Source organism: Calypte anna, chromosome 2 (assembly GCF_003957555.1).
Source record: "Calypte anna isolate BGI_N300 chromosome 2, bCalAnn1_v1.p, whole genome shotgun sequence".
Lineage (NCBI taxonomy): Eukaryota > Metazoa > Chordata > Aves > Apodiformes > Trochilidae > Calypte > Calypte anna.
Genome location: NC_044245.1, coordinates 11,354,866 through 11,375,157, shown reverse-complemented (window position 1 = coordinate 11,375,157; position 20,292 = coordinate 11,354,866). Strand labels below are relative to the sequence as shown.

The 20,292-nt window shown below is 36.9% G+C and overlaps 1 protein-coding gene across 5 annotated transcripts in view; it reads left to right on the top strand.

Moving 5' to 3' along the window:
* The window catches only part of LARP4B (La ribonucleoprotein domain family member 4B), a 53,540-nt gene that overhangs the window by 20,520 nt on the left and 12,728 nt on the right, over positions 1-20,292 (top strand). For 2 of the 5 annotated variants that reach the window (XM_030444113.1, XM_008503909.2), the window contains exons 1-11: positions 5,257-8,728; positions 10,571-10,718; positions 10,913-11,074; positions 11,936-12,017; positions 12,907-13,043; positions 13,709-13,812; positions 15,333-15,443; positions 15,932-15,985; positions 16,097-16,306; positions 19,040-19,146; positions 19,640-19,894. In XM_030444113.1, the coding sequence (XP_030299973.1) occupies positions 5,300-8,728; positions 10,571-10,718; positions 10,913-11,074; positions 11,936-12,017; positions 12,907-13,043; positions 13,709-13,812; positions 15,333-15,443; positions 15,932-15,985; positions 16,097-16,306; positions 19,040-19,146; positions 19,640-19,894 (4,799 nt within the window). In that variant the 5' untranslated portion in view covers positions 5,257-5,299. Of the gene's footprint in view, positions 1-5,256; positions 8,729-10,570; positions 10,719-10,912; positions 11,075-11,935; positions 12,018-12,906; positions 13,044-13,708; positions 13,813-15,332; positions 15,444-15,931; positions 15,986-16,096; positions 16,307-19,039; positions 19,147-19,639; positions 19,895-20,292 lie in introns of those variants that run through there. The other 3 variants (XM_030444112.1, XM_030444115.1, XM_030444114.1) reach the window with 3 other exon arrangements.

The window sequence follows — 20,292 nt, the reverse complement described above, 5'->3', positions numbered from 1 at the left end:
TTATCACTTCAGGTGATACCTTACCCGAAGGATTTGTTTGATTTACCTAATTGGATTTGTTTGTATCCTGAACGACAATTACTCTTTCTGTCAGACTGGATCCAGGAAAGTCAGCATTTAAGACATGTTTCCCTTTTAACTCGCTAGAAATTCAAGGTTAGTCTCTGAGGGAGGAGGCCAAGACTCAGATGCCATGGTGGGAGGTAACTTATGATCTGTCTCTGCCAGACAGGACTTAATTAATTTTCAGTGCTAAAGGCATGGTCTTATGCCTTCTTATTGATCCTAACTCGTCTTCTGCCATGCCCACAATTGAATGTGTGGCTTCTCAGAGCACTTTCCAGTGACCAAATAATTTTCTTCCTTGGTTGGCTAAATTGAAGACCTGGTGTGGAGATTTGAAATTGACTTTAGAAAGAGGTTCTTGTTATCTAGTGGTAAAATTCTGCAAATGTTGGTATGTCTCAGTGGAGGATATTACCAAGGGGCCATTTAAACTTGCTGTCTGATTGTGATACAAGCATCAACCCTTTTTTCCCTAGCTGAATAATTATCAGGTGTTGTCATGGGCTTGTTTTATTGGCAGTTTAAATCAGTGTGGTGTGCTGGGTTTTGGCAATATGCATAGGTACCAAATAAGTTCAAGTATACTGTTAGTTCTAAGCACAAGAAAAATAGCTAGCATGGCAGAAAACTTAGAAGGGTATTTATTGTACTTCCTGTAATGTTTTCCTTATGAGGTAATACAGAAGGATGTCTTGGCTTAGAACTGCCAAGTTATGTTGTTCAAAAATCCTGTTATAACCCATTCAATAATAAGCCCCAGAATAGAAAGGGACTGAGAAAATTAGGTTTACTTGTTTTATACATGACCTTGTGTAATGTTTTAGTAAAAAAATCAATATAGCATATAATCCTCAGATCATTTGACAGTATACAGCATTACATACAGTATATGCCAGTTAAGAGTTAAATAGCAGTTTGTATAACATGTAGGTGATATTTAATAATTTAAGAGATCATTAATAGATGTAAACAAGAAGTGTGAGGTTTAAACCTTGAATGTCTACAGTGTCAGCATCATGAAGGATCAGTACTCGTCAGTTTTTGCTCAGATTTAGACCATAAGAAAACAGCTGAATAGTTCTGTGCCTGTAGATGACTTGTAATGCTAATGTTTAATTTCTTTAATGTGAAAAATGTGTATTTAAACTTTTTAACAGTCCATTTAACTTTGATATATTGGAAGCAAAATATAAGCAATCTGACCAGCTGTTTCCAAAAGCCTGCATTAGTGACACTGCACTATCTGTTGTGATGTAGCTCTTCTTAATTGGCATCGGACATAACATCAGGTGTGGCCTAGGAGTGCAGAATAGTCACTGTTTCTTCAGTAGTAGTTAAAATTGCATGACTTCTATAGAAAAAGGATAAAGGAAGTTAGATGTCAGAAAGCTATAAGGACTACTGTAACTTCTGTTGTTGTAATTTTATATAGGAAGCTAGACTGTATTTTAAGTGAAAATATTTTGTATTTAAGGCTAAACTGTATTTCAATACTTTTATCTGTAAGACTGTATGTGGAATAAAGCCTTACTCCTTGACAAGGAATAGATACATGTAAAATGAAAGTAAAGGGATAAGAGTACCCCTGTTAAAAAGCATATTGATTTCTTGCCTTTTGCATAGGTGTGTGCAGGACTAAACTTTTTAAAAAAACAAAATGTTCAGGTTATGAAAGTGCTACTTCGGCAGTTTGGTGCCATAAAGAGGGAAGGTGTATTTAGGCTTGTAGGTAAGTACACCAGAGCCAAAATATAAAGGAAAAATTTAAAACAGACCCTTTTTTCTAGCTGACCTGGACTATGAAGTTCTATTAAAGTGCTTTTCAAGTCAGCTGGTTGTTTTTAGCATAGCCAGAAAGTTTTTAAGACTTATCAAGTCTGGAAAGTTAAACAGTGAACTTCAAGTGACAAAGCATAACAACAGTTTGGTATATTCTGCTTACATGAATGTTGCTGGGCATTTTATTGGTAATGCCACAATAAGCAGTATTGAGAAATGTGACTTAAGGAATGTCCACTATTGGTGCTTAAAAAAAGAAATTATTGCTGGAACCCTTAGATAAAACCAAAGGAACAAGTACAAAATGTGCCTTTGTACATAAGAAGGATATGGGAAAACTGGAAGAAGTTTCTGCTTGCCTAAACTGCTTCACTGGTTTTCTCCTCATTAGTTGATAGCAGAAGTGCTTGTTAAGGCACTGGAAAATGGACTTTGCCCTGGTCTGTCTCTGAAAAGCACTTAGTTCCTCTCTAGATAGCAAGCAGTCAATAATGGTTAAATCACAGAGGTATAAATCTTGTTCATTGTTTACCTGATGAGGGAGTTTTCTCAATAGCTGTAAAATTTGCAAGTATTGTTACAACTGTATTCTGAAATTAAAACAGTGGGATTGTTTACTAATGGCATTTCTTAAAAAAACCAAAAAACTATTATAAGTAACTCCCTCCCCCTTTCCCTGTTCCTTGTTCCAGGGAATGCTAAGGAGGGGAGTGGCTTGGCATGGTTTTAAGTCTGGATCCAACTATGTCAAATAACTTTGTCCCACAGAAGAATTTAAAAAAATGCAGCAGATGGCAGCAATGATGCATCAGACTTCTGTCCTTAAGAACAATGTATCTGCAGGCACCTTGAGGCTTGTGTATTGGATAAGCTGGGGAAGGGCGTAGTCTTCCTCTTTCCTTACCTTGAAATTTCAAAGCACATTTGCTGAGGAGGGGATGCATTCCCTAGCCAAGTCAGCAGTCTTTTTTGGTCAGAGGATTAGTGGTGAATATGAAATATTCATATTATGAAAACCCCTGAAATATGTTTCTTTCACATATATAGATCAGAGTCTCCCAATGGCATTTGAAGGTATATATGACATATGACATTCAAATACATCATAACCTGTATTTAAGAATCTGAAGCACATTTTTTTTTAATTAATTTGTCCTATGGGCAGAATACTTGTCTGGGGAGAAAAAGGTGCATTGGCAGCTGTATTACAGCTTTGCACGTTTCTCTGTTTCAGTTATAAAGAGAAGTAGGATAAAAAAATTACTCAAAATAAATGTTGTAAAAGTTTCAGAGGAGAGAATAGAAGCATTTCTTCCTGTTTGAGGAAGAGATTTGCTTCTAGTCTGTTTTATGCTGTGAACTCCACTGCTGTTACAGCAGGAGTGCTTCATAGGGGCTGTAATGCAGACTAAAGTGAAACATTTGAATTTCTAGAGTACTGCTGGGCTTGCTCAGTACTGCCTTGTACTTAAGTTGTTATTATAAGATTATAAACAGTTTGGTATAGCAAGAGCTTGCTTTTTATATTCTCTTCTACTGGATTTTTGTTCTAGTCTGGCTCTGTGGTTCTGTGCAGCATTGTTTTTTCTCACTCTTCAGGTGACAACAGAAAACAAAAAAATATTTGTTCTCTTGGTTCCTTACTCTAAACAGATGTGAAATAGAAATGAATTAGTAAAAGAGGAGCTGATGCTTAATTTATTTCGGTGTTGATAATAGTAGATTTCTGTCAGAAGTAAAGTAAGCAAAGGGTACTGAAAACAGTGACTGTAGATGTCTATACTGAAAGTGGATTTATTATTATTATTATTTTATTGGGATTTTGGAAACAAAGCAGAAAAATCAGTGTGGTGATGATGGGGCTCATAAAGACAGCATAGGTAAGACTGAATCATCTCTACAGCCTTTTGTAAGCCATGTAACTTGTCATGAAGGTACCTGTAAAATAAGTCACGATGACAATCATGCAAAAAGAAAACCTAAACACATATGTACTGGTATATTAGGCATGTTAAATGGCCTTTACCTTACAAGTACATTTTGCAGTAGAAATTAAAATAGATCTCTTAGTAGTTGGTTAAAATACAATGCTTTAATTAGCCTTAGTACCCCTGTATGCTGCTGTATGAATACAATGAAGGCAATTTGCCAGGCTAACTTAAAATTCTAGTTCAAGTACATCTTGATTAAACTTGCCATAAAGTGCACAACCAATTGAAAAAATAACACTGAGTTCAGTGTACAGCTAAAAGAACGTTTGAAATAGAGATTAAGGGTCTGTCTTACTTTCATCTGTGTTTTCAGTATCTTCAAGTAATGAACTAAAGGGGTACTATAGTGGTATAGTCTGCAAATATTCTGAAGGGTGGGGTCCAAATCTGAAATAATAGGAATGGATTTAAGTGACACAAGATTAAGTAAAGGCAAGTGGCAACAACTCTGTTTACAGCAGAAAATATTGCTGAGTACTTTCAACTTTTTCAGCAAATAGATTTACAGTAGTACAGTTTTCTAATACACCAATAGAAGAGTGTAAAGTTCTAGCTGTCATACAGTCAGAAAGAAGCCTCCTTATATACAACAAAGAAAACTTGTACTGGGGACAGAGATTTGGTAGCATGTAGTCAAATGAGGGTTTTTTTGTAAAAGAATATTCAGTCTTTTGGAGGTTAAATATGATTAATCCTGCCACAGTACCATGAGACAGCTATGGGCCCCTTCCATTGCTGTAAGTCACTGAGATATTTCGTATGCTTTTTTTTTTTTTCATGCAGATAACAAATGAAAAAAAAAAAAAAGGCTTGGAACAGAATTAGCTTCTGATAACGTGCAATGACTGTTCAATGGAATACATGAGGTCTTATCTATCTTTAGCCTGTTTTTCCTAAAGAAGTAATCTTGGTGTAGATTGAGCTCTGGGGGGAGGGAGGAAAAGGAGAAAATGGTTGAAAATTTATTTGATCTAATAGCTTCCCCTAGTTCAGTTTTTAAATCAGATTTAAACATGTGAGGCCAGAATGCATTTATCCTTGTACAGAAAGTAGGAGGAGTTACCTTAAACTTTAAGGGAAGCAGTTTTTTGGCACCCATGACCATTGTGAAAGTTGTCCTCTAAGTATTATATTATTTTGGATGAAGGAAACTTCAGGAAACTTCAGGAAATTTAACAATGGGGGTTCATAAGACTTGGTAATACTTGTAAACAGACTGTAATCTCATCAGGAGAATTATTTGGCTTGAATATTACAGTACATATGATGAAATACTAAAACATAGCTCAGCAACTGGGATTTGGACTTTGAGTGGCAATGACATATGAACCCCTGCATGGTTTTAGAGTGAGCTATTTTTGGTGGCTGGGTGTTGGCTTGGCTCCCCAGTAGCAGAAGAAAGTTTAGTGTACAGAGGAAGGTGATTTGCAATGAGAGGACTCCTCTGACACTGCTTATTGAACATGGGCTGCTGCTTCAGTAAGGAATTGAATAACAGCACGAATGAGGAGAAAACTGGCTTATTACAAAAAACTGTGGAAGAGGAAGCACCAGAGTCAAGGATAAGTAAAACTTTATCTTCAATTTTAGGAACTGTGGAAAGGCAGGATCTGCATACAGTGGGAAGGACGGTTAATGGGGCAGCTGGGATAGATGGCATTGAACGTGTTTGTAGCAATGATTGCACAGTGTCAAATGTTAAATCTGGGGTTTGGGATAGAAAAGGAAAACATCTCTCATATAAAAGCATGGAGAATACCCCCTGTGAGAGCTCTCGGAGGACATATGACAGACCTTTTAGCTTCTTTAATTCCTTCAGTCACCTCCTGAAGGTCTCTGGTGCATATGGAAATCTGCAGAAAAGTGAAGAAAAGAAAGATAGGGCTCTTAAAAAAAGAGCACCTAAAAAATGTAGTAGTAATGGTCAGCACATGAGCAATATAGAAAATATTAATACTAATATTAATAATGAAATTGCTAATAGTAATACTAATAATGAAAATGTAGCTGCAGAAGGGCATTGCTTGTTTGGTCAGATTTCACGTGTACCAGAAATCCTAGACAAAGGCTTACAGGGTGAAATTTCCTTAAATAGAAATTTTTTGGAGCATTATGCAGTTGTTACATGTGACAATTCAAGGCAGAATGCAACAACAGTAAATGTTGAAGACAAGAGTGACAGCCTAGAAAAAGTTTCAAGTTCATATAGAGAGATGTCTCCAACATTTTCCTATATTGATGTAGACAGCAGCCAGAATAAAAAAGAGAGGGAGTTTTATAGTATTTGTATTGTAGATGCTGATGATCTCAAAGGGGATGAAGAGGTGCCAGCTACTGTGCATGAAGAGATTGCAGCAGACATAGATAGCTCAGCTGTCACTGATGGAGGAATGTGCAGCATGGGACGACCTCTAGACACTGGGGAGGAATTTCCAGTGCAGCAATTGGCACAAGTTGAAGCTAAGTTTAATTCACAGGAAGAACTCTATGAGTATAAAAAAGAGGATAGGTCAAATGTGCAGAAAAAGGAAACAAATGAATATTGTAGCATAGACATCCAGTCTTCTTATGATAACTTACCAGCTAGCAGGCATGAAGTGCATAGGTTAAATACTGACAGTACAGTAACAGGTGGTTCAAGAGTGAAAGTATCTGATGAGGTCTACCCTGAGAATCAACAAGAGGAGTTATATACCAAAGGTAATGTTGTTAGTTGGAATGAATCACTTCACAGAGCTTGTGATTCTCTAAAATCTGAAAATGCTGCTGAAGAGGACCCATCTGGCCCTGAATCAGAAAACATGAAATACAGTTATTATAGTTCCAGTGTATTGCTAAATACTGGAGCATATAATTCAGAAAAGACTGAGGAAAGTCATGATTCTGACATTGTACCATTTAGTTTAAGAAGTCATCCCTCAAGTGCTGGAAGGAATATAAATGCTGAACAAGTAGCAGAGAACATGACAGGTGACATTAAATTATCATTTGGGTTACATGAAATGGACAATGATTCTTTTTCGGTGAGTCAACATGCAGAAAAACTTGGTGAAGAAGGCTGCTTCCTAAAGCCAGAAAGTGAAGTAAACTCAAATGTGGAAGAGAGAGCATTTCAAAGAACCTATATTGATAGCCAGACAGTTTCACCTGACTCTAGCAGACATCACAGTGTTTCAGAAGAATTTTTGAAAGATAAAGAGAAATGCACAGGTACAGTTTCAGATAGCTGTGAAGCTTTGAGTATGACTGAAATGCATGAAAGCTTTGAAGAAAGTTCTGGTTTTCAAACTCAAATTAAGGGTTGCACTGAAAGCAAGACATCAGCTGAAGCTGCAAGCCCAAGTGGCATTGAGGAAGATGTCTCTGTGAGTACCCTTGAGCTAAAAGGTGGCATGTTTGAGGAAGTTGGTAGCTTGACCAGAACTCAATCATGCGTCAGTGATGGCATTTTGACATCTCCTGAGCTACATAACACGAGTTTCCTAAAGGAAAACAGCCGAGAATCTCAGATTTCCCAAGATTCACCAGAGAATAAAGGTAAAGTATACAAATATTCAAATAACAAAATCACTGTCGCTTCTGTGTCTGTGGAACATGAGGATATGAATAAAATGGACATGAACTGTAGACAAGACAAGCAACAGGATATATGTTCCTTCCAGAAAGTGGAAAATCAATGGAATGCAGTGGCTGACTCAGCCAAAATACCTGAGGATGTAGCAGAATCTGTAAAACAGATGAAATTTGAAGATCCCCTAAACAAGACAACTGATAAGAAGACAGAAAATGTAGACCAGAATTTGGATGGTGACGTTGTTGATTGTAGTAAAAGCATCTTAAATTGCAATAAAGGCTTCATTCATGATCAGAATATTTACTGTAACTCCACTGCACCTATAGCTTTGGACAATTACATGTACAAGAGTGTAAAATCGATAGATGACACTGAAGATCTGGAAGCTGCCAGTAGTCTCATAGATAAAGTCCATCACTGTTTACCTTTGTGTCAGAACTCAGGTTCTCGTGTGCTTGAGAAAGTAGAGGAAGAGCCTGAATTATGTCACTGTGCCAGCCCTGAGCTGGAGGTCAGTAACACCCAAGTTTCTGTCAGGACTTCTAGTGAATCGGGATCAAAAACGCCTGAAGAAAGTGTGTGTGATGAAAACAAATGTAATCTTCAGGATGATGATGTAGAACAGTGTGTCAGCATCCACTCAAATGAGGAGAACCATACTTCTGGTATGTCAGCTGGGAACCTAGAAGCTTTTACCACGGGGGACTCTAAGCAGTTAGAAGCCAAGGCTACTGAACTGCAGAACACCAGTTACGTATTAAATACACAAATGAATGACTTGACCCCAAATTGGGAACAGATGCAGTCGGATCACAAGATTTTCTCAAACAAAGAGCTTGGAGTTTTTGTTGACCCAGAGCAGGTAGACAAATATGCTGCTACTCCTTCCTATGAAATACACAGTGCTTCTCCTGGTGCCACAGGACTTCAGCGTGGCAGTGAGCAGTGTTCATTAGAGCTGGTGGAAGAAGGCATATGCAGTGACCAAGAGCACTCCTATGAGCTGGGCAGACAAAATCCCCAAGTTGAAATATGGTCACACTTCATCAGTTTTCCAACTGGCAATGCTGATTGGACAAACCAGCTATTTTCTGACACCATTACTGCTGGTAGTGGTGAATATCTGATGGGCTTTTTATGGAATAATGCGGTTTCTAATGATACTGTGAAGAATGACAGACTATGTATAGTTAGTGAAAACTTCCAGAATGAACCTGAAGATTTAAAAGGTGCTTCATATGCTGTGGAAAGATACCCATATCAGCTGCTAGCACCAGAAAATGTTGTTACTTGGGGATGGCAAGAGAAAGACAAATTTGTAAGTATTCTACAGAAGTGATTTAATGTTAAAGCTTAAAAATGAAGCTAGGAATTGTAATAGGCCAAGAGGCCCCCTGTGTTTTTCTTAGTTAAATAAATCATGTTGTTTTGTCCTGAAGCTGACCACTTTTTCCTTGGCAAAACCAAATGCTATAGAGTGCAGCGTTGCTGAATGTTGATAATTTTTTCTTCATAGTTCTGAATACATTGTGTGAAATTTTAAATGCTAGACAAAGTGTCTTGGTTGCAGATTCTCAATTCTAGATGAACTTGAGATAAGCGCCTCAGGATGTGAAAGGGAAACTTTCTATGTGTCCTACTATTACTAGTGCTCTTTAATTTCATATAGGAAAAACTATTTGTGGATTTCTTGAAATCTTAAAGTTCTTTAATTAGTAGCAATTAGGAAACCTTTTGCTCACCTGGAGGTGATTATCTGAAGTGCCATAGAAAGAAATGGCTGTAGGAGAAGCATGGGGACTGAGCTTGACTGGATCTTGGTTATCTGGGGAAAGAAAGAACCAAAGCCAATCTGTGGCAGCTGCTGCTCCTCTGCCTTCCCTGCTGAGCCCATGCTTGGTGCTGTTGTCCACACTGACTGTAGCACAGCAGCTGTTCTGACCTTGTTCAGCAGCTGCTGTGCCTGGCAGTGGGGTGTACCAGGGCTTATGTTTGCTGTCTCTCAGGGACAAATTTTTATATTACAAATGGAAACAGATGGAACTTGCGGTCAGTTTTGAATCCATACTTGTCAAGGAGTTGTGTCAAATGCTTCCATTTCTTATAACTCTTTTCTCTGTCATTCAGTAGATGTGTTTAAGTTGAGATTCCTTGGGTCTTTTTAACTTCTGGATGTGCTTTCTGTGCTTATGGTACTGCACGCTTCAAACTAATTAGAGGTTCATGGAGCTTTACAACAGTGCCTGTCTGAAACTCCGTGGTGTTCCTAGCATCCTTAAATTCACAAACCAAATTTTAATAAGCTTTTACAGTGTTTATAATCATGAGCAGTACTCTTTTCTTGGTATAATTATATTAAACCACACCAAAGATATTCTGGGTACGGAAGAACTTAATGCATTTCACTCAAAGGTCAGCAAAGCAAGAGAAAACGGTTACTAGCAAAAACGTATTGCAGGTATTGGCAGTGCAGAGCAATCTCTCTGGAGCACACATACACCCATTATATAAATGGCTGCATGTAACCGTATGCGATCATTAAATGTGTCTTTCCAATCCAGGGGAGAAGATGTAATTTGATCCGGTAATTCATTATTTTTGTCCTGTCTAGGGGAAAACTAGCCTACATTTTTGTCAATATTCCGTAGTTTCTCTTGAAGTAATGACAGAAGTTGTCATGCACACATCTCATTGCTTTCAATTTTCCATAATGCTTCCTTAAAGCTGTTACATTTTTATATAAATCCAAGTAAAACCAAACCCTGTGCTTTTGTATTTTGTTTTTTTTTATTATTATTATTTCATAGACACACCTTATCTCAGTGTTGATTATAATATATTACAGAGTTGCCTGAAGTCTAGTTTGAGTTAGTCTGTGAGTGGTGAGTAATTAAATGTTTATTGTAGTTTGCTCTGCCTGGCTAGCCTTTTCTGGTGATTTTTAATCAGGGAAATGATTCCTGTGTTGCAGAACTCAATTGGTTTTGTACCTGAAATGATGATGGGATCACAATTCAGTGAATATATTCAGATGTGAAAAAAATCTTGACAGTACAATCATGAGCTGTACTTTTGATTCTGTTACTTGAAACTGTAAATATATAAGCATAGATACATGCTATGCACCCACAAAGTACATAATCAAGTTTCCTTTTTCTAGGAGTCAACCAAGGTTTCAGAGTTAAACCCTAATGCAAAGGTGTGGGGAAATCATATGTTACACTTGGAAGCAAGTGGTGCCACTGACGGTAGTGTGAGCAAAACGTGGGAAGAAATACCTGACCAACCTCCAGATTCTTGTAAAGAAGGTATGAGTAAGAATTTCTAGCTGTTGCTCAAGCTAAAGGTGAAGAATTCAATACAGAACTTTCTCAATTTTAATTTCTATTTAAAGAAATCAAGACAAATGTGAGCAACTTTACATCAGATTTAAGTTTTAACTCTGATGTTATTGTGGTTTGAAGAAATGCTTTTCTGAGTGCATTTGTCTTGTCTTCTGCAGGACTGGATGCCAATGGTGATGGTGACAAACAGCATCAGAATGCAGTGCTGACAGAGCTGCAGGAGCCATCACCAGCTGTTTCAGTGTCAGACCAAACAGATATGAACCCTTTGACTCTCGATCATTCTGAGTATGAGTCTATGCATGAAACCACCCAGACAGGTAAGAGAAAGCTGATACTTACTTGGACTTGGTTTAAGAAAGTAAAATCTATTTTGAGTTGTACAGTGAGCATCTAATAAAAGAAAAAAAACACCAAAGAAAAGTTTAACAAAAAACCCCACTTCAGAACAAGAGAAGCTACACCACTTTGGTTGTTCTGTATATGCATTCTGTAAACAGACCCAGAAAATCCTGTTTCTTTTGCTCTCAGCATTAGACATACTTGGAAATCAGTCTCTTCTCAACTAAGTGTTGTCCTTACAAGATACTGCACAGAATGGATCATAAGCACTGGATATAACTGAGTGGAGTTTTCTGAAATGGTACTTCGAATAGAGTCCCTAGTGTATACATTTACATTTAGATCACATCTGTTGTTAATAGATTTGATATCTTCTGGTATTTTGTAACTATGCTTTTGAAACTATTTTTTCTGATTTGGTTTGTTGGAAACTCAGAGTGAGGCCAGAAGCACAAAGTGCCTTCTTTGCATTGATCACTTGGTGCATCAGTCATCTGTTTTAGTCAAGGTTGAGTCAGCTAGGAATTGGTTAGCTTTCTAGGATTGGAAAATATCACCTAAGTCAGTTCAGGATTTTTTTGAGATGTGCTTGTAACTCCTCTTCTAAAACTGCTTCAAATTTTAATTTGGAGACTGGAGGTTAGCGAGTAAAGTCAGAAAAAACATCTTAAGTATGAAGTGTTCCTGTGCAATTTTGGTGGGTGTTGGACTAAAGCAATGAACATTTACTGAATTTGAGGATTTGTTTATGGATATACAGCCAATACGAGACAATGATTAAAGTATCTACTGTGTAATACAGCAGAACTAAGTTTAAACTGAAGTATCTTTATTATTAGGAGGAAACGAACACTTGCAGCCAGACGGTCAGGAAGATTTACGAGAATTACTGAAAAAAACACTGGAATTCTGCTTATCTAGGTATGTATACACCTAAATGTACCAAACTGGAGGCTACACAACTAACAGGAGCCACTACCTAATTTTGGATGCATGTTAATGTATTTCACAGGTGTCACTTAATATTGATGGGAAAGTAGGAGAATATCGGAGGAAGTAATGCATAAATTCCACAGTATTGTATTGATGTGTACCTCTTAAAGAATGCATGAATCTTCTGGGCATGAAACAAATTAGCCAATGTATTGTTTTAAAGGGAGAGTAGTTAAAATTAATTATAGATCAGATGAGATTTTGACTTTTTTTGTAAATTAAAACAGACTATCTCAAGCAGTTTAGCGGTAAGCTTTGTTTAAGCTTATAACTTTTAAATTTGCATTGATACAAACTAGGATTCTATATGTGCATCTGTAAAGCCCTTTCTATTTCAAGGATCAATGCAAAAAAAAATATATATATAAATTAAGGTCTCTAAATCATACATGTTCTAGTATAGACTGATGCAAGATCATCAGAACAGTTTGGTTGTACTTAATTATTCTTAGTACTTGTGTCTAGATAAAAACATCCTCAATGCACATCTTAATAACCTAGAACAATTTCTGATCTGTATACTTCTGCATAACCAGTTACAGTCAGTGGTCATTTGAAGTAATGAACTTGTAACAGTAATACACATTTGTGGGGGTGTTGTGTAGAGATGTCAGTTCTATTGGTGAAGGAAAAAAAATATTTTCATGTTTTCTAGGAAGTGAAATATAGTAGATGAATGGACTGGGTAGCTGATATAAATGCTGAAAACAAATTTAGTGTAGCAATTTGCCTTCTGTTATGTGATGAGTTTTTGTCTGAAATATTGGCGAAAGTTACATCTGTGACATTTACCCATTTTTTTTTTCTCTCCCTACAGAGAAAATCTTGCCAGTGACATGTACCTTATATCACAGATGGACAGTGATCAGTATGTGCCAATAATGACAGTAGCAAACCTTGATCATGTCAAGAAACTCAGTACTGATATGGATTTGATTGTTGAAGTGCTGAGATGTAAGTGAAACCCCTTCAAGGCTAGAAAGCATTTTGATCACTGCTGTAGGAGTGCTAATCCAGATTTTCAATTTCTCCTCCTTTTGTTCTGTATTAAAATAAAATGTCATCCTTGTTCTTTTAAAATGTTATCCTTTTATTCAAAACTCTCCTGGATACAGTCCTATGTAATGTGCTCTAGGTGATCCTGCTTTAGTGAGAGTTGGGCTAGATGATCTCTAGAGGTCCCTTCCAACTCTGTCAATTCTGTGATTCTGTGAAGCATGAAGTAGGGCAAGCACCTTCCAGTTTAGCCCATCACAACTATAGAGCTGCAGATTTATCAAAGCTATTTCACTCTTGAGGGAGAATAATGTGAGTTTAAATTCTCAGAAAAAGCTTTTGGATCGTACCACTAAACTAAGAAGCAAGATGTGCCTTAGAAGAAAAAGTTATTCAACTGTAATTACCTGGTCTGAAAGAGTGAGAAGAGTGTGGAGGCTTTAAGGAACATTTCTATTCAGTTTTTCTGAAAGTATCCTCAGTCATCATCTGCTTATTTATTAATGTTCAAAAATATTTTAAGTTTAGCACAAAAAAAAAAATTGCACTGTAAAACTGAATCTTCCCTGAGTGCAAAGCTATTATTCCTGACAACTAAGGTGTATTTTTTTTTTCACTCTTAGCATTGCCTTTAGTCCAAGTGGATGAGAAGGGAGAAAAAGTTAGGCCAAATCAGAATCGCTGTATTGTGATTTTGCGTGAAGTACCTGAATCTACCCCCATTGAAGTAAGTATTTAATTGTTCAGTAAAGAATGCTTTTCCCTTAGAATTTAGAAGAATTTTTTTTCTAGATTTCAATAAGCATATCTCATTTTTAGTACATGCTTAGCTGTTTTCTAACAATAATTCTAAACCTTTGTTTATTGCATGTGTTTGTACAGTAAATATATTCAATAGAAGCATATTGCTCATAGGAAGACTGTTAAAAGCTGCAGCTCTGCAGAGAGCAGAAAGTTGACAATGGTGTGTTTGGTAGAGATACCATAATTTTCTTGGACTCCAGCTTATCCATATGTACTTAGTGCTCAGCCCCTTGGATAAATAGCAAATGAAGATGAGGGGAGGTAAATCCTAGAATGGAAAATGCTGCTGCTGCTCCTTAAAGCTTGTTCAGTAAAGTACTTAAAGCTTTGCAAACATTTCCATAATGCTGAAGCTAGAGGTGTCAGCAAAGCACTAAGGATCTCCTAATAGCTTGTGGAATGAGTGTAAGAGTGAACAACTTGATTCTTTAAAATCTATTCAGTGCAACTCTGTAGCTGCAACTATGACAAATGGAAAGACTATTCAAAAAATTTAAGCCATAGATAAAACCATCTTGAATTTTCAAAAAGGAGAAGGCATAGATTCTTGATGGTGGAGAGGTATTTTAATTTGTCCTTTTAATTTTACAAGGAAGAATAAAGATACTGAAAAATGTTTTTCTTGACACTCTTTGTATGAAAATTAAAAGTATTGCAGATGAAAAATCGGAGTTTGTCAGGTTCAATATATTGACTGGGTGGTCACTCTTAAATGCTTAACAACAACAAAGTTCTGAAGAGTTTATTTCAGCTCCTTGGGAAATAAAGAGTTTTATATATTATGTCCTTAAATTTGCTAAACTGGAAAATCTATGCTTAAGCCTAATAGGATACATTTTCTGTCATAGCATGGTCTAGCTTTATTTAAGCAGCAAAGTTCAAAAATGCTGTAAGGCTTCTCAAGTTGCATTGCTTTATGATGCTGCTTCCCTCAGCTCTGTGACAAAAAATAATATGCAAATGGGTTAAAACAAATATAAAGTCCAGTGTCTTCTTTTTTTTCTCTCAAAACTAGCTGATTGTTTATGTCCAGCTCTCTGCTGAAAGAACAGGATTCTCCTATATACCATGCAGCATACACAGGTTTTCTTCTGGCTCCATGGTTTTGTAGACATGGAGAAAACTAGAAATTTTGCTGCACTTGATGCCAAATATAAAGTGTTTCAGTATGGCCTATATAGCTATTTCCCCTGATTTAAAAGGAGCAGGCAACTACTATTTACAGTGTGGCCTTAGAATATGCTTGTTCAAATTCATTCTAGTTAGCAGGGGGATCCTGAGGTGTTCCAAAGTTCTCAGTTCTGTTTTGTAAGCCTGGCAGTGCTTTTTATCTATCTTACCTGGTGTTCCAGAGTTCTGCACTTTAAATTGATATTTTCTTCTATCCTCTTTTTTTTCCTCCTACTCTTTTCTCTCCCTTCTTACCAAAACCACTTTCCTTAGGAGGTAGAAGCACTGTTCAAAGGAGATAATTTGCCTAAGTTTATCAACTGTGAGTTTGCCTATAATGACAATTGGTTCATCACGTTTGAATCTGAAGCTGATGCACAGCAGGTAATGTTATTTTTTTGAAGCATTTTAGAATATAATACTAAACAAGGGTAAGATGAGTGTGGATTCATGGGCTGTAAACTGTATTATAAATGTGTAACAATTTAAAAACATCTAAACCTCTGAAAGCAGTAACACTTCCCTTTAGCTAATGTCCAGTTACCAGTGCCATTAAATGTCTGTCTTACAGTGCCCTGTAAGAGTTTTATCTTGTTCATATATCCTAGCTTCCTGGACAAAGCTATAATTTTTCATATGAAGAACATGGATATTTTAGATGACACATTGAAATGCTTCAATCATAACACAGAAAATTTTGTTTTAATGCTGCTGAAACATTTCTGCAATGACAAGTATTGCTGAATACAGATTACATGAGTGATTTCTAGAGCACAACATTAGCAGACACTTCAAGAATTATTGCTAACCTTAGCCTGCTGTCAAAAAACCTTAAATTATATTTGACAAATTTTATAATTATTCTTTTAAAGGCTTACAGATATCTTAGAGAAGAAGTGAAAACTTTCCAAGGGAAACCTATTAAGGTAAGTAAAGGTTTACAGGTTTTTCAGGGCATGTGTGTGTGTTCTGGGTTCTGTGAGGCTCACTGTCTTTTCTACTATAAATAATAATAAATAACCTCATCTCCTTTGCAGGCAAGGATAAAAGCAAAGGCAATAGCTATAAATACATTTTTGCCAAAGAATGGATATAGACCTCTGGATATGAACCTCTACACGCAGCAGCGCTACACAACATCCTTCTACTTACCTCCAGTATACAGCCCCCATCAGCAGTTTCCATTGTACAGCTTAATTGGCCCACAGGCCTGGTCAGCCACACACAGCTACCTTGACCCCTCCTTGGTAAGTAAAAGCACTGCATTAAAGCATTCTGATATGAACTGAATAAACTTAATGGAGTCAGATAAATAAGGGTAACTTGTTTTCCTGCTGGAAGATCAAGAAACTAAGTTCTAGGTTAATAAGTTACTGTCCTATTTAGCATGTTTTTAAAGCAAAATATAGTTTATGCAACAGTTCTTTTGGCAACAAAAAGAAATTACTTTTGCTAATTAAAAAAATCACTTCATTTTAAAAAATTTTGCTAAAGTGGCTATTAGTAAGCCTTAGAGCTAGGGTTGTAGTAGGAAGTACTTGTTGTACTCTAACAGGACATCTGCTGCATCCTGCAATGCTGCTTCAGAATTGTGGCAGTCTCTTCAGAATTACCTTGGCCCCCTTTAGTCTGTTGTCCTGCAAAAGCTAATATGAGTATAGTTTTTTTTTTTAATAACTGTCAGACTAAAGTTGTCCCACATGGACCTGTTTCTCCCATTATAAATGCCTCTCTACTTGCAGCTAAAAGAAAATGAGGTAGCAGTGCTGAAAATTAGAAGCTTTTTAGAGTTTTTTTTGGCAGAGGATTTGAAGTGTCTTTGAACAAACTTGAGCAAACTTCCTGTGTACTGAACAGCAGCTAATTAAAAAGTTGGTGTACTAAACATTTCACACACAGGGAAGGTAGCCAGAGCTCTTGCAAGAGAAGATGTTTTAAGGGGCAAGAAGAATGCAGAGGAGACCTTGTGAACAGTGAACAATTCTATTCCAGGAGAAAGCCACCTTATTAAGCAGCAGTGCATGTGATTCTTTCTCTAGATAAACTGACAATTGCACAGTAGTTGGATCTCACTAGTGCAGAAGATGTAGATTAATTAGCCATAAGTTCAAGCACAGCATGTTTATCTGCCTTATGTCATCATGGAACTTTCTGTTTTTCAGAAAGCTTACTGTCCCAGCCTTTGGCAGAGGACATTACAAGTTTGCCAGGGTTAAAGATCTTGTATGTTTCATAATAAAAACAGAAAAGTAACTGACAGAGCTTTGCCTCCCGCTGTTTTGCAGCATATTGCCCTTGGGTAGCTCTATTTTGTGCACATCAATGTAGTATGATGTTTCTTGAAGCCGTATTATAGAAAGAGCTATATATGAATAGAGATTTCTCATGAGGGGAACAGGGACCACAAGGAGCAATGACACAGGAAGAGTTTTCATAAGACAGATTTCATGCAGCAGAAGCTTCAGCATAAACAGTAACAGTGTTTTGTCTCATCCCTCATTTGAGATTAAGTACACCCAGGAGTGTGGGCATACAGTTTTAGTTCTGAAACTAGAGTATGGCAACACATGTCCTCAAAATCCAAAGCTACCTACTTCTTCTTCAGGTACTAGAAAGATGCAGTGTGTCCTGTTTGTAAAAACAAACCCAAACAACAGCAACAGAAACTCCCTACCAACAGGTGTAGTTTTGATGAACCAGGTGACTTCTGTAGGAGTAATATGATTCATGCTTTTGATATTACTGGGTAATGAAAATTACATTTCTTCCCTCCAGAAATACAACCCATCCTTGCAAAAAGAGAAGAGGTGAATATTGTGTCCCTTTAAGCAATGACTTAAACTTGTTTTTCTTTCAATGTCTTCATTATTCAGATTCTGTAGTTCCTTACCAGCTTTGACTGAATTTTAGTGTTAAATTTGTAGCTATTAAAGCAGAAAGCATTTCAAAGCAGTATTTTGAGGAAACTTTGTTGCTAAAATAGCTTTATTATATTCCTAATGCCCTTTTTTTTTTTTTTTTTTGGAATCTGAGGTAGCATTTGCTGTCATGCATGCTACATTAGATTAACAGTAGTCTGGCATGACAGCTTTGGTGTTAAATTTTTTTCTCCAAAAAAAATCACTGGTTAGTGACAAGCTTAAAGATACCTTTATGGGCAACAGTCTTAGTCCCAGATGTTTCTCATCCTTAAGGGCAGGAAGAGTACAACATACTCTCTTAATGCTCTGCTTTTTAGTACTTTTCAAGGGGAGAAAACAAGCAAGCATTTGCTCTTGCTAGCAGCATAGCATCTGAATGAAACTCAATCAGACATTTAAAAAAAGAAAAAAGGGGCATAAAGTGTGCTATTGATGTTGGAGAAATTCCCATCAACATGCTTCAGATTTTGAGATTTTGTTAATGCAAGACACTGATATACAACCACATCAAAAAAATATTTTAGTTGTGTTGCTGCTTTGGGCAATGAGAGGATTTCACACATAGAATACAAGGTGGTAGAATGTGCATCACTTAACATCCACTTATTCTCTAGGTTTTTATTAGGTGTCACATGGAAGATATCTAGAATGAGAAAAAGTTTTTTTATTTTCTTTTTGGGAGAGGTTTACATACAAATTATAAGAAGCAATTACAGGCTGTGTAGTTTAGACTCTGAAGAAGTATTTTTGTACTCTGAAGTCATGCATAGTATGGTGTGAAACAGAAAAGTATGACTTGACTTACAGCCAAGAATTTTGGCTCAATGTTTTTCAGTCCTCCTAACAAATGATCAGAACCTGTATCAGAATACATGTTGTGGTTGTCTTCTCAAAAAAACCCAGTATTTTGAACATTGATTACAAGGTACTTTGCAAATGCTCTGTTGCAGTTTGAGGCAATCTTTTAAGTTCTACCCTGTGTAGAATGACATAAAATATGGTTTTAAGGAAAAATAGTACTAAGATTGTTTATAATTGAGCATGAAATATGTTCTTTAGGTAACACCATTTCCAAATACTGGATTTATCAATGGGTTCACATCTCCAACCTTCAAGCCTGCTGCTTCTCCGCTGACTACACTCAGACAATATCCTCCCAGGAACAGGCAAGTTAAACCAATTTAACAGTATGTGTCTGATATGTGGGGTTCAAATCTGCCTATTTTAGCATCTAACTTGAAAATACTTGTGGAATTGAACCTAGTGCAAGGTTAAGGGAGGCCAAAGGGCAGATGGCAGTGCTATTGTTAGAGAATGTACTGTTTCTAAATGTAAATGGACTGCCTGAAAGCTGGGAAGGTCTGTTCCATGATTTAGGGTATTCAGTTGAAATACTCTGAAAGGTGGCATGGGATCAGTTAATTTATTCATACAGTATTTTCAGTTTCAAGCAGCTATCAGTAAAGCCATTGTTGAAAATAGTCAGTGGAAAGGTTAATTTTGATAATTCACATGACCTGTAAAATGAATGTTTATCATTCTTAAACAAAAAATACAATAAAGGAGTAAAGATCTTGCTTCTTCTGATGCCTAAGACTATACAAAGAATTCAGAAGATCGCTCATAGTACGTATGTTGAAATGACTTTTGAATTTGTAGGAATCCTAGCAAGTCTCATATACGACATACAATACCCAGTGCAGAAAGGGGACCTGGGCTTCTAGACAGTCCTACAATATTCAACTTTTCTGCTGATCGTTTAATCAATGGCGTCAGGAGCCCCCAGACGCGGCAGCCGGGACAAAACAGGACACGGATGCAGAATGCGACCACGACCTACACCAAGAGGGAAGTGGGAACTGGACGGATGGAGCAGACCAGTGTTGACACCTCTCCTGGATTGGGTAGAGGAAGGTGAGTGTAATCTCCAGTTGTTCTCTGAAGAACCTGGCACTGCTGCTTCTAAACGACTTCTTTCAGTAAAGAGCCATGGTACTAGTACTGTTCTTGTTACTCTTTTAACTGAGATTGCTTTCCCTCAAAGCTAAAATCTTGGAAAGTGCTTCAGAGAAAGTGCTATATATAGAAGAAATGCAAAGTGGACTTGCATACTTTCCTACTAAATGAAAATCCCTAATGGCAACTGTTGAAACAATTTACAGCCATAAAATCAAATCCTACATCCTTTCTTTATCTCTTCTAATAAAGTTTTTACGTATTATTTGTTTGACTTGATGAAGCAGTTCTGCCCATTCCGTTCTTCAGCGTGGTAGATTGTGCACCGAAAACTGTACTGGCAGTGTTCACTGTTA